Here is a 15,284-nt window from a genome sequence, read left to right as displayed (position 1 = left end):
ATATTTCAGAGCTTTACACTTCTGGTTTCACCCATATATCGGCCCCAAGAATAACCCGAGCGCGAGAACTTTTTGGAGGGCAGTAAATTCGGAAACGTTATGACGAATACTTCGACAGTTTACAGGTAAAATTGTGACAGTCTAAGTGTCTTTATTGTGAATATGGTTCGACTTCCCTTGCTGCATATCGACTGGCTAGTGGTCGTCAGAGCACCTCAAACTAGGTCATTGATTCCAGAATGAGATTTTCACTCTGCAGCGGAGTGTGCGCTGATATGAAACTTCCTGGCAGATTAAAACTGTGTGCCCGACCGAGACTCGAACTCGGGACCTTAGAATTCGCGGGCAAGTGCTCTACCATCTTAGCTACCGAAGCACGACTCACGCCCGGCACTCACAGCTTTACTTCTGCCAGTATCAGGTCATTGATTTATTTCGGGGGGTGGGGGGAGGGCTAATCAATTAAAGGCGTTTCATGGTCTGACATTGTTGTTAAGTGAGAGATTAAATAAACGTATTTTCATGCATATGAATAAAAACTCAATACAATGTAGGTATTCCACAAGAAGGCTAGAAACTAGAGACAAAATATTTTAGTCTAATTCTAAGTAAGATACTTGAAAAACTGAAATCAGTTAAGTCTACAGCAAAGGAAAAGTATCATGAAAAATGCCACTTAGTTTTACAAAAAGTTACTCAATCAATGCTGCCACTATATGGTAATTGCTGGAGCATACCTTGTGTCACTCAAGTCAATTACTTTCCTGTTCCAGTCGAAAACAGTGCGAAGGAAATATGACTGTCTATATGCCTCCACACAAGCTCTAACATCTCTTATCTTTGTGATCCTTATCCACAGTTTACTTTGGCGGCAGTAGCATTGTCCTACAGTCAGCCCCAAATGCTGCTTCTCTAAACTGGTGCAACAGTGTTCCCCCAAAAGGATGTCTTCCTTTCGAGAATTCCAATTTGAGTTCGCAGAGCGTATCTGTAACAATCGCGTGATGATCAAATCTAGAATAACAAATCTAGCATCATATTTCTGAATTGCGTCGATGTTTTCCTTTGGTCTGAGATGATGGGGTGCCCAAACAACTGAGTAGTGCTCAAGAATAGGTCGCATGAGTGTTTCATACTTTGTCTTCTTTTGAAATGAACCATACATTACTTAAATTCACCCAATAAACCAAAGTTGACCATTCGTCTTCCGTGTTGACATCTGTGCTCGTTCCATTTCATATCACTTTGCAATATTAGGCCTGGATATTTTAATCGATGTGACCACATCAAGCAGCACACTACATATGCTGTATCCGAAAACTACAGGATTGCTTTTCCTATTCATCATCATTACCTTAAGGTTTTCCACATTTAGAGCAGGCTACAGATTCTAAGTCTTCTTGTATCCTCCTTCAGTCACTCAACAATGATAGCTTCCCGTACTCCAGGGCGTCATCACCCTGTTCATCAGGGTAGTTGTATATATAGAGAATAGGAGCAGTGCTATCACACTTGTCTGGGGCACACCTTGTCTCTGATGAACACGCACCCTCTACAAAAACGTACTAGGCTCTGTTACTTAAGAAGCCTTCGAGCGACTCACATACTGGGGAACCTAGTCCACATGCTCTTACCTTCCTTGACAGCCTGCAGTATTGCACCATATCAAACACTTATCGGAAATCTACGAATATGAAATCTACCTTTGTCGCTAGATGAAGGAAGAGTTGGAACTGACCTGCTAGAGGACTCAGAAGAGTCTTCGGAAGAACTGCCTAGGTCCACAGAAATGGACTCCTGCCTCCAGGAAGGCTTTTTGGGCGCTGGCGGCAGAGGCAGCGGCAGTGGGACAGGTGGCGGCAGCACGCCCAGCTCCACACGCTCCTCCCGGGACACCTCGTCCCAAGATGGCGGCCGCGGTCGACACCGGCCCGGTGCTGGGGGCGCCTGTTCGTGACGGGCACGTGGCCGTGCCGTCTCAGGGGATCCCAGCACTGTGTCCACGGAGTCTCCCCTCTGAAAATGACGCGCTATTGTACTACAGAGTTCGATGGTCAGAAAAAGATGCTCATTGTTACACTCCATTTTCAATCACTATACCCCTTTTCACTTGCAATGTGTTCCACTGGATGGCGCTTGCTTTGGTCCTCATACTTTTCCAGGACAATGTAAAAACTGTTACAGTGCTGTTTGCAACAGTTGTACATTTTACTAAAAAAGGATAAGGACCAAAACAGGATCCATCCCAGATATTGATGATAAGGAAATCCAAAATCTTGTCTAAACTTTGGTATGATGTGGCTAGAGACCTGACTTTATGTAATACTAGGGTCATTCAGCTATGGTATATCTTGCGATAATGTAACAACTTGGGAATTCCACAATGTGCATTGAATCAGTAAGGCAATGTGGGTCGGAATGCCAACATAAAATACTGTTCCACTACAGGAGGGCATGGCAAATGTTCACAAGAATCATATGCAATGGAACTCTCTGTAACTTTTTGTGCACAAGTAAAAATGGAACAAAAATGAATCAACAACTGTCATCCAAAATAGTTCCGCAGGACATCTACACGACGTTTCGAGCGATGACGAAGGCGGTGAATGACGCACATCAATGTGTGCCACTTGTTGACGAAAAGCCTTGGGGATTTCTGGCCTGTTTGAAAAGCATGTTTCACTCTTATTCAGTTGTGTTATAAGGTCGAAGTCGGGTTAACTGAGGTCTGATGGGGTGGGGGATGATTTTCCACTCCCATCATTGTGCAGAATTATGGACGACGACTTCACTGTGGGTTGTACCATTATCATTGATTATTGTTTCATAATCCAGCAGTGGCGGAGGTTTCTGCCGGATTGTACATCACAGATGGTACAGCACAAAATTACGGTGGTGTTGGGCATTGACACTATAGCCGTAACTAACAAGGTGACACTCCTGAGTACCATGGCCATCACACACTATAAAGAGTATGATCTTTGTGGGTGATGTCCTATCACCCACAGCTGCTCACAGTTCCGCATGACACTGAGTAGCATTTCTGCCAGCGAGAAAGTAATTTTCACCTACGTTCGCTGTTCAACTATGCTTACATCAAAATTTTAACATGGCCAAATTCACACTGAACGTTTCAGGTGCTGGTAACGCGCCATCCTCGCATGCGGTGGCAGTCTGTAAGTTGATTTTGGTATTGTTTTCCACAGTCTTCCGAATGTATTTACTGCGATTACAGCGATGCCACATGTTTGCACGATATACCATAGTTGCCTTGATTTATGGAAGGGAAATCAGCAACGGCTTTGTGGGGTATTCTCCTTCGATTTTGTCAATGAAACGTCCACATACGTACGTCTTTTCATTGACGGCTATCCGTATGTGGTGAGTCTTACACAGAGCCACACGCTCTTCTGAGCCTCCTGGTAGCAAACGTCTAATTACCTTTTCCTTAATGTAGATTCATTGAGACTCTGTTGCCTGTCTATTTTTGTAAAAATACACGGTGATCAGACATTTGAGGTTTCTATCAGAGTATTATCTTTATTACCAATTCTATGTCATTCACCAACCATGGTCGGACAGACAGCGTCAAGTTTACAATGATATTACCACAATAAAATGAATACAATATTGCAGTTTGAACTATGATATTAAAATGGATACTGTAAACAAAAAAACAAGATAATCAGTACTAGAATATGTTACTGTTATTCAGTCAACATAGTTCACTGGTCGTGAATGGACTGATAACGCCACGCGATTACAAACTGATCAGTGAGGACATATGGCCACCGACCTACTACTGATATAACCTCGTCTAGGAGATACCATCATCAACTAGTGAGGAATAACTGTCAGACACATGCACGGTGCATGTAGTAGCAGTGAGCTTGCTGTGTGTAGAATGGGGAAGGCGCGCGATCTCTCTGAGTTTGACCGAGAGCAGGTTCTGATGACCTGGAGGCTCGGTACGAGCACTTCGGAAACTGCACGACTTGCCGGGTGTTCGAGAAGTCTTGTGGTGGGTGTCTTCAACACGTAACGAAACCAAGGTGAAACCATGTTCACACGACGTGGGATTCAGCACCCACCCTTCATTACAGATGTCGGACATCGTAGGCTGAGCAGACTGGTAAAACAGGACAGGCAGAGAACTGTGGCGGAATTAACGTAAGGCTTTAATGTTGAGCACAGTACAAGTGTGTCTGAAGATACTGCTCAGAACACTCCTAAACATGAGACTACGCAGCCGACACCCACGCAAGTGACAATGATAACTCCACGACATCGGCAACTACGACTGAAATTGGGGCGTGACCGTCAGCAGTGGACGTTGGCGCAGTGTCAGAGCGTTGCATGGTCTGTTTAAACCGTATAGCTTCTTCACCATGCCGGTAGGAGGGCGAGAATCCGTCATCTTTCAGGGGCAGAGCTCCTTGATACCTATACTGCCGGACAGAGACGGTGTTAGCGGCGGCTCCATTATGCTTGGGATCATTCATGTGGGCATCCATGGGTCCAGTGGAGCTAATGCAAGGCACAATGACGGCCAAAGAGTGTCGTACACTGGTTGCAGATTACGTACACCCCTTCATTGTGATCATGTTTCTCGACAGCAGTGACATTTTTTCAAAAAATATAGCACCATGTCACAAGGGCAGGAGTGTGATGGAATGGTTCGAGGAATACAACGGCGAGTTCCAGTTGATGTGCTGGCCCCGCAACTCACCAGATCCGAACCCGATCACCCCCCTCCCCAGAATTTACGGGAATTACGTGACTTGTGTGTGAAGTCGTTGTGCTAATTCCCTCCAGCGACCTACCAAGGCCTCATTACTTCACAGCCACGACGCGTGGCCGCTGTTATCCGTACTAAAGATACATGCCATCTATTAAGTAGGTGGTCAAATGTTCTGCCTGGTCAGTGTACGCTGTAGTGTCTCCGTTATCATCAGAAGATTCTGGGAACTCCAATGTTGTAGCACGGAAGCACATTGAAAATTTTTGTGATCATTAAATTTCGTTTTGGTTTATTTGAATTTCACACACGCAAGAAATCAAACTGTTACTGATCCATAAAGTTCTTTTCATACGAGTGCTGTCTCCTGCCTTGGCAGAAGGGAACCAGCGGAAAAAATGCTCCTATTGGAGCACAACGAGGCGAATATACTCTTGACTGAAAAGTGTGGTACCAACTGCTTTTTTCTATCTTCCTTAGCACGTTTAAAATCTTTCCAACGACCAATGCTTCTTGCGTCGATTTTCATTCCTTACTGAAAATCGATTAACTTGCGACGTGCTACTATGGTCCTCACGCATCTGCGCAGGTACTGAGTCTCCACTCTAAGCGCAACATACATGCATCATACAGAGCGCATCTTCAAATATAAAGGGGCAATCAACGTAGTCCGACTGCGATGCGCGTATAAAAGCACCGACATGTAGGCAAAGGCTTACTATGGGATTCGTGTCTTCCCGATGTACATACGGTAAATGCGGAAACATAAACTATGGCGACGTTGTTACCAAATGCGTCCAGTCGTATCCAACCGTATGATGGGAAGATGACGCTAGCCCAGTTCTTTGATAACCAGAGTCCATCGTTCATTGATTTCAAGAAACCTGATGTCTTCATCACTGGGAAAGGGTCCTTCGCAACGCTGGAGAAATTACTCGAGAAGCGGCGTTGCTGCTTCGTGGTGACGCGCGTCCCCATATCACAAATGACGGAAAGCAGAAATTACGCCAACTTAAGTGGGAGATACTCGAGCACCTGCTCTATAGTACTGATCTCTCCCTATCCGATTATTCCGCCTTCGCTCTATTGAAAAAGGCCTTGAAGGGTCGGCGATTCCTGTCGGACGAGGCTGTGCAACAGGCAGTTAAGTTCTTCTTCACGCAGCAGGACGCGGTGTTTCGTCCAAGGTGCATCTGCAACCTGGTGCGTCGGTGATGGCGACTTTGCCTGATTGGCGTACCGGTTATGGACTGTACGGCCTCAGAAGCGAAACTTTTTGATCATCCCTTGTAGTACATTCCTTCCCGCCACTTTTGGCTACTCGAATTTATGTTCACATACTTCCGGTTTTTTCTTACGCAAAAGTTTTCAGTTTTACATTTTTTATGTGATAGTAGAAAGCTTCTACATCTACATCTGCAATTTTAATCGAAATGTGCTTTGTAAATATCATTTTCGGGTTAATTGAGTAAAGGGTAACTCAGGGTCAGTATACGAATACGTGACCGCGAAAAACTCGCAAAACCATTCTCAGACTGGCATGTCTTCGTCTCTTCGGTTCATCACATTAGTGTACAGCCTTTTCTTCTTATGTGGATAGTTCATAGGTCCATGACGCTCGGGTCATCCTGTTGCTCACAGTAGGTTGATAATCTCCCAATCGCTTCGCTTCGACCTTGAAATATCAGTCTTTCCTTTTTTCTTCTCCTAGCGCAGAAAATGGTATTTCATTTTTTTTGGCTGATGGATTTGGTCCCAAATGTAATGTACAGGTAGACTCGCACACAAAACTGTGTTGTTCGGAGTCTGCTACAATAGCTGTGCTGTGTAGAACGGAATGTATAATACGTGAGGCAACTTCGGGTCTTCTACTTACACAGACAAACAGGTAACTAACTTTGTGATTGCTGTTGAATTCCGTTGTGGGAGGTGCGTACCACAATGCGTAGATGTGTCCAGCTAATCAAAAGATAAACAGAACTTTGTTGCACTGTACCTTAACAAAATGCAACAGAAAATAGCTTCCAAAGTAATACCACTAAAGACTGTCCTGGAGTGATAAGGGTTGACAGCAAACAAGATGACAATTTCTTGAATGTACGAGCCACACTGTTTGCTAACTTAGCCACAGAGAAAAGTACACTGTTCTTCCTAAATTGGATAGCACTGATGTAGTCCGGAAACGTCCGTAGCTGGTGTAGTCCGCAGTCGAAGCACTAGCTAAGACTCAGCAACTTGGACGCTGTATGGAAGGATACAGACTTCGACTAGTGTATGCTGCACTTCGACGAATGAGTCTGGCTGTGGGACCACCTGCACGGTGAGCTCCTGGCTCAAAGGAACGTAGCTGCGAACTCCGATATCGACTGACAGGCGAGCTGCTGGTTGTCATCATGTAAAACCGTCTGGCGGAAGAAAATCAAGAAATCATGATAATGTCAAGTGGCTCGCGAAGGAGAGCAAGTGCCGCAGACAACATCGCCGCATCCGGCGTATATGGCTCCACCAGATACCGCAAGTACGGCTGCACTATTGATGTGCAGCTTGTGAGTTGCAGGCGCCTTAGTTGTGCGGCAACCCGCGGTACTCTGCTGCATCGCTGGTGGCTGGATCGAAAGGTATCATCCCCTGTTGGAATTCTGTTGTGCAATAAGCGAAAGCGGTCTTCTTCATACGAAGGGGGAATGACTGGCTGGGGTGTATAGACCACACTGTTACAACGTTTATATTACGCTAAAAATTCATATTGAAATCCGCGCGCCGGTGTATCGGTCCGATCCCTTTCTGCATCTTGGTAAGGATCGTACGGTCAAACGACAAAGAAAAATTTAAGGAGACTGTTTCGTCCCAGTTTTCCACCCATCATTACTGAAGTACAGCGTCACCACATTAAGCAAATGACGTAATTATCCGTGAATCGTAAGGGGAATGTGTGTAGATCAACTCATCCCCCGCTGTGCTACTAATGACCGAAAGTCGGCCAACTACTTGAACTATATTTCAGACTATGTGATCATTACATTTCACGTACTCACAAATTGTTACTTCCGGGTATTACTATCATTTGATTGTTCTACACTACACGTAAGAATTAAAAGATCGTTTTTTCGAAACCCCGTAATTATCTCCCATTGTGATGTATAACACTGAAATTTGGTTCAAAAATGTCAACAACATTTCTTTGTAACGGTGCAAAATCGCGGACCCTGTGTTGACACCATGTAGCTCGATAGAAAAGTGTAGGCACATGCCAAAGAAAAGACCCAGAGCTCAGAAGTTTATGTGACGTGGTGTGTGGGTTAATTATGCCACACTGGCGCCAAATTTCACCACAATTCTGCCCAATGCCACCGAGGACGTGTCACATGATCGGAAGAACGCCACAGCCCCTCTTACATTTAACCCCTTCTTTTGACGCTTTTGCAATGGTGGTGATAACCTCGACGCCCAGTTTTGAATTCACGCGGTTTTCTTATGAGTGTCCGAGGTAAACATTTCAGACACATCGTCGCTCAGCATCAGCACGAAAAGGCCTGAGGGGTGGGGGAGGGGGGGGGGGGTGACGTAACTGGCGTCAATGAATCCACCCCTTCCCTTGGGACGTTGATTCCGGTTCATTTCCTGTCCTAAGGACAGGACTGGTTTCATTGACGCCTTTTATGGCAACCACTGAGGTCTTTTGGTGTCGATTCTGAGCGGCTGTGTGTCTGAAATGTTTTCGTCGGCCACTCATGTGAAAGCCGCGTGATTTCAACGCTATTCCAAGAACGTAAACAACTTCATCCGAACAGGTCACGAAGGCCCAACGGTACCGACCGGCCGCCATGTCATCCTCAGCCCACAGGCTGGATGCGGATATGGAGGGGAATGTGGTCAGCACTCCGAAGAGTGTCAGAAGGAGGGGTGAAAAGTGAGTAACACACTTTTCACGTCTCATGAACTTCTTGTTGTGTCGCCAGAAGAACCAACACCGTATTACTAGAGGAGGCCGAAATGCACGCGTTTTAGCTCACGCAGACTGGCGTGAGGAGGGAAGGACTATACTGACGTGAGGTCTGGAACATGACAAGGAATTAGAATTCAGAAAGCGGACGTAATTAGTTTGATGCTTAACTTTAATCCATTAATCATGAACGTCGCTCTTGACGGTACATGAGTCACAATATTATCTGTTCAGAATACATAGTAACTGAATATGGCGACTTGCTAGGTCGTAGCAAGTGACGTAGCTGAAGGCTATGCTAAACTGTCGTCTCGGCAAAGGAGAGCGTATGTAGACAGTGAACCATCAATAGCAAACTCGGCTTTACAACTGGGGCGAGTGCTAGGGAGTCTCTCTAGACTAGACCTGTCGTGTGGTGGCGCACGGTCTGCAATCACTGATAGTGGCGACACGCGGGTCCGACGTATACTAACGGACCGAGGCCGATTTAAAGGCTACCACCTAGCAAGTGTGGTGTATGGCGGTGATACCACACTTCTGAGCTCTAGTCTTTCTTTCGCTTGTTTAGACACCTTGTTGTGTGAGGCATCGTGAGACCGAGGGTGACGTCACAGGGCACCACGCTTTTGTACCATAAAGGGGAATGTTGTGGGAACCTTTGACCCAAGTTTCAAACTATCGCAATGGGAGACATTGCGAGGTTTCTGAAAAATGGTTCTTTAATTCTGCTGCGCAGTGTAATTGCGACTTACTGATTTTATTGCTACAGGGTAACATGTTCTCATATTCTGTGAAGTGGAGAAGGCGCTTATGATGTACAAAGAGCGCTTCAGTGGCAGAAATATCGAGGACACCCCAAGGATGACGTATTATTATTTCAAATTTGTAATGGAAAACAAATTCTGAAGATACAAAAAATGGTTGAAATGACTCTGAGCACTATGGGACTTACATCTGAGGTCATCAGTCCCCTAGAACTTAGAACTACTTAAGCCTAACTAACCTAAGGACAACACACACATCCATGCTCGAGGCAGAATTCGAACCTGCGACAGTAGCGGTCGCGCGTTTCCAGACTGGAGTGCCTAGAACCGCTCGGCCACTCGGGCCAGATTCTGAAGATGGAGAATTCACAAAAGTAGGTGAGTCATGACAACTATTACAGCCTATTAACACCAACATTTAAATTGTTGTAAGCTTCAGTAACAGTATACATAAAATGTATTTGCAGCAAGTGGCCTATCAACAGCTCAATCCGTAACACAACAAGCCACAAATGAGTGTTCATCTTCGACAGTTATTAACTGATTAACATCTACGGAGTTCAACAAGATCCAGAATAATTGGAATAACTCGTAAACTAATTCTATTTAGTTTGTGTCCAGACACGTGAGTGTGTTGTTCTGCAATATAATTAATAAAAGTGAGGCGTTTCCGGGCATTTGACTTTTTTCTTGCTTCTGTTTCAGAGCCTGCCCCAAAGTCTGTCCACCTATTGTATTTTTAATGGCCCCATATTTAGATGATTAGAGTACCATGGCGAAATGACCGTGCGAAACCTTTATTTGAAGATTCTCAGATAGCTTACCATAAATGGTTGGTCATCGGCATCAGATTGGTCACTGCTGCTCTCTTCTCCACCGTTAGGCACTAAAGGGTGACTTTCTGCATCTCCTTGCGGGGGGTTCTAAAAAATAAGTTACAAAATCTAATGAAACAAAAGTAAAAGAATTACTGACTAGTTTTAGAGACTATACCTTTGTAATAGCAACATAGACATTATTTAAAATAACTGGAGACTGACTTTAGACAGAAAGGTACCATAAGTAGAAATAAAATGAAAATGTATTGGAATACCTCAAGTTCGTGAATTCTCTTTTGCAGTTGCTGAATGATTTCATCTCTTCGCTTGACCTCCAATTCTAAGGACTGAAAACGAGATTGAAACTTGTTCTGTATGTCCTCCTGAAACAAAAGGTATATATATGGACTATCACTGATAGCAGATAGAGCAAAAGTCCTTTAATTTTTTACACATAAAAGCTGCAGCCGATGGAAAAATACCACAAAGGAATTCTCATAATGAATATAGTTCTGCTGTGACATGTTCATAATTTTTATTATTATGTCTGCAAGGGAGGAATGGAGGTATTGGCTTGTTTGAGTTACCAGTCGGGGAAGGATATCCCACATAAAAAAAAAACAAAAAACAAAAAAAGAACATAAGTTTAATGAACAAGACGCGTTGTTCGTAGTCGGCTTAAATTATTTTGCACATCATTACATGACACTGTGTTTCGCGAAACACACGTGTTCTGCAGGAAGTGAATACGTGTTCCGTGAAAAACTATTAATAACATGACTTTTTTGAGATTTTTCCTTGTTTTATTTTTAAATTTTATTATTATTTTTGTCTTATTAGTTACGGTTTAAATCTGCATTAGTCACTAAAAAAACAAGTTTTTCCTATTTTGTAAAACTGTTAATATTATTAACCTCCAAAATAAACAGGGTATACCAACAAAGTGCTAGGATTATCAAATTTTTTTGTGAGAGGAAATGTTTTGTAGCACTTGGTCCAGAGAATGTGACTAATGCTCGCTATTAATTTCGTACACTCGAGATTTGATAAATAAAACAAAATAAGTAGTACAGTTTCAATTTTGTCTCTTATCACAATAAGTTTAGGAAGCAAGGTTAAGGTTCTTAACTCAGGAAAATCTAGCTTAACTTGCTAGTTACAACGATGTTGGATGGAACGGAAATAAGTTTTTCAGAACGTTGTGACTATTTCAGCTACAGGTACGTGAAAAGTGATCATTCCCGAGCTAAATCAGTATTCATGTATTTTTCCAGTAAATAGATTCATTTAACTTGTACGTTAAAATGTATGAATTATTACCAGGATAGGCACAACTTCCAGACTAGTAATGTGTGTTTTTAATGCTTACGAGATGGCCCTGGATGACTTGCTTGATGCCACTGATTATGTCACCGAAAAATTCTTCATCTCCGTTTTGTGATGGTAGGAGCAGCGATGTTCCCAGAAAGTTTTTCTGATTCGCTGCTAAGACGGAAGCAGGTGGTTGTGGCTTCTTCTGGGCAATAACTGGTGGCGGAGGAGTTATCAACCGATTGTCTTCCGCTGTTGTTGTCGGAATAGTGGGACCTGTGTGAAATTGAATTACATTGAATACATTATAGTGACAAACTGAAACACGTATAATATAACCATGAACAGCAGTATATTTTGAAATACGGTATGAGACATAGTTTCATAGTATCATTAATAAAAATAAACTGCAATAGGTTATCCGTCTGGTAACACAAGAGGGGGATGATTTCTTTGAATGTCAATGGTCGAGCTTGCTGACACTTCTTTAATACTGTTGTTCACTAATAAAGAGCTTTGGGGTGCTCTGCAGAGATATTGTTTTCATTGCCTGCATTGCAACAACATCTCGGCAAAAGGCCCCGAAGCACACTGTTCATCAATGGCGCGGGGAAAATCTGAGAGATCACTTTTGTTCACTGTCCCCGGTAAAAAATGAATACGTACGTTTATGTGCTGTTTATGCTTCTGACTGTGTCTAAGACGGACATGTGCGTGATTATATTACACGAATTTCGCTGATGTATTGAAATTACGAGCAACACTTTTGAACTCCCACGAGCTAAAAGTGCTGCTGTCATCCCAGCCTAGGTTAGATGGAACTAGTGGAAACGTAATTACAGTTAAACCACTCTTTCGCTTCTCCTTAAAAACAGCCATAACGCATAAGATTGGTGTAAATACAAGGGTTAGTTTCCCATTAAGAAAAATAAAAAAATATGCACATAAAAAGAAAATTCGGTCAAATCACGTCTGTAAAACATAAGAACGACGTATTTTTGGTAGGGATGACTGTCAGCCAGTGAGAGATAGATAATGGTGGAATACTACTGAAGTAATGTAGAGACAGATACTTTTTTTGAGTGTTGCAGTGAAGGGAGTGATTCACGGTGAGATCCAGAAGGCAGACCTGCCTGTGGTTCAAAATGGTTCAAATGGCTCTGAGCACTATGCGACTTAACATCTGTGGTCATCAGTCGCCTCGAACTTAGAACTAATTAAACCTAACGAACCTAAGGACATCACACACATCCATACCCGAGGCAGGATTCGAACCTGCGACCGTAGCAGTAGCGCGGTTCCGGACTGAGCGCCTAGAACCGCGAGACCACCGCGGCCGGCACCCTGCCTGTGGTAACTTACGAGATTCAGTCGTGGAGGTGATAGATTCTGGACGGTGTACTGCCGCTAAAATACTTTAACTTTCGAAGTGGCTTTCACTTTCGCGGGCTCTGAATGTGCTATAGTGTAGAACTTCTACTTTACCTCTTGCATTACGGAACTGAGGCTAGACAGAATATGAGCTCCTACTCGTTATCTCTCGAGTGCTAATTTGTAAATCGTCATTGTGAATTGTGAGTTATTTTGAGCTGACGAATACTTCGTATACTGTATTGTGATCACGAAATGAACTTCGAAGACTACTTAGTTTGGGAACGCTGCTACCACTCTCCTACAGCTCTTAATGCAACTTTACTGCATTTCAATAGGGTTACCTTTCTGTCTGTATTACATTTGGTTCTCGCAGGACCGCTTTACGTTACTTAATATTACTTTCTTGAATAAACATTATTCAGCATAATTCTTACATCAATTACAGATATTATGATAGAACCCATTGAATTAATATCTCGTTTATTTAATATTTCTGACAATTTTTAATAATGCGCAATTCTAGACAATACATAAACTATTTCATTTCTGGATTGCAGTTACAGCTTATTATTTCCAGCGAGGTAGCTACTGGGGATGAAAGCAAACTTGTACAGGTCGACATTACTACTTCATCAAGCTATCCTTTTTTAAATAGAGCCACGTGTTAACCAATTACCTAAAGCGAGAGTAGCCACGGGTAAAGTCGCAGTTGGTCTGTTCGTCCGAGACTCTAGCTAAAGAAATTACTCAGTACAGCCGCACGTACGAGCGACGGATCGAAGAAATCCGTCGCCAGATCGTTCTATCTGTCCGCAGACCGCACACAGGTGGTAATGACAATGCAATCTGATGATCTGTATGTGAGGGACAGGCCATGTGTACCAATATGGCTGCCTGGCTGCGACTTGTTTGTCTAGTTGCTACGAGTAGTTATGAAGACTAAACGTAAACACCACTCACGGGTTAGGCTTTGGGCTGATTTAACTGGCCGAATGCTGCTTGTATGGCAATACGATGCACCATCTATGAAAGCAGGAGATGTGATCAATATGTCACCAATCCCTCCAACCATTATTGTTAGCAGATGAGTCCTGATAATGCCGATGTTTCTTTTTTAAAAGAGCCCCTCTTTTGACTTTAAGAGGGTGAGTTAACCTCGTTCCAGATCTCCCTAACTCAGAAAATTCCGATGATATACGAGGAGTCGAACTCGAGTCCTTCAACACCGGAGGCGGAACAATAAACATTCAACTGCGGAGGACTTTACCTTAGTATTTTTAGCTATTCAGAGATCACAAACCATTCTGCAACGTGACGTTGAAAGCAAAGCTGCCAGTAATATTAAGGAGGATGCAAATCGGAAAACAATGATATTCTTAAATTTTGCAGAGAGCAGCATTTTTAAAATTTTGCTCTAGAAACAGAAATTCATGCAAATTCGCTTTATACTGGTCTCCATCCAGTGATTTTTTGTTATTTGTGGAACCACTCGATGCATTATTGAAGGTTTTAGCTTCAAAGGAGAGTAATGGAATATTAAACGGGCGTTTTAATTTTAGTTTAGTCCGTATTTATGGCATATGTAAACACGGGCAGTTAAACTACAAGACTAATGATTGTGGAATTTAAAAGGAATTTGGTAAATTAGGATCGGTAGGATGTAGGCAGTACCCATGTTGTGAATGAAAAAATTAATCTTTCATATAACGTAGCCTACAGTTTCCAAGAAAAGGGTTCCAAAACGAGATTCAAAAATTTTAATTCCGTTTGTTTTGATTTAATCTTTCTTTTAAAATATTATTCGATGTATGGAGATCAACTGCCACTGATACTAAACATAGTTCATTTCCCGTAGCTGAACTCAATGACGAAATGGGGTTCGAAATGCTGGATGAAATGGCCTCGTAAATCGCTCGTGTGACGCGGTCGAAGCTAGCGATCGATTGTAGGCGATATGGCTGGCCATCCGTTTCCAGTGTGTGGAGTCATTAATAACTGCGTGGAGAGGACAATACCTGTATATGTATTTTTGGTCGGTTGTAAGTGGAAAATTATCCAAGGAGGAACAAGAACTTAAAATTGCCATTTTTATATAAATGATAATGATACGTTAAGAATGCGTTATCTCCCAACAATTTAATCTGACGGGAAGTATTATTGTACCTCACAGGTTTGACGGGTGTTCTCTCAGTATGTATTTTGATAGAAAGTTACTTTCATGTCTAACAGAAAAACACATCTCATTATTATCTGGGAAATACACATTTTTATTATTAAATGCAACTAGCTACGAACTTATTGTTATTCATATATCATGAATGTGTTAATACTCAAGC

General features: G+C 42.9%; 1 protein-coding gene across 1 annotated transcript in view; it reads right to left on the bottom strand.

Annotated features, from left to right (window-relative positions):
• LOC126285156 (nascent polypeptide-associated complex subunit alpha, muscle-specific form-like) overlaps positions 1 to 15,284 on the bottom strand; it is a 231,110-nt gene that overhangs the window by 49,630 nt on the left and 166,196 nt on the right. Inside the window, exons 8-11 of the mRNA XM_049984468.1 lie at positions 11,633 to 11,850; positions 10,539 to 10,646; positions 10,270 to 10,368; positions 1,739 to 2,016 (exon numbers count right to left, since the gene is read on the bottom strand). Of these exons, the coding sequence (XP_049840425.1) occupies positions 1,739 to 2,016; positions 10,270 to 10,368; positions 10,539 to 10,646; positions 11,633 to 11,850 (703 nt within the window). The remainder of the gene's footprint in view (positions 1 to 1,738; positions 2,017 to 10,269; positions 10,369 to 10,538; positions 10,647 to 11,632; positions 11,851 to 15,284) is intronic.

The sequence above is a fragment of the Schistocerca gregaria genome, chromosome 8, assembly GCF_023897955.1.
Source record: "Schistocerca gregaria isolate iqSchGreg1 chromosome 8, iqSchGreg1.2, whole genome shotgun sequence".
Taxonomy (NCBI): Eukaryota; Metazoa; Arthropoda; class Insecta; order Orthoptera; family Acrididae; genus Schistocerca; species Schistocerca gregaria.
Note: the sequence above shows the minus strand (reverse complement) of the source record. Positions and strands in the feature narration are given on the sequence as shown.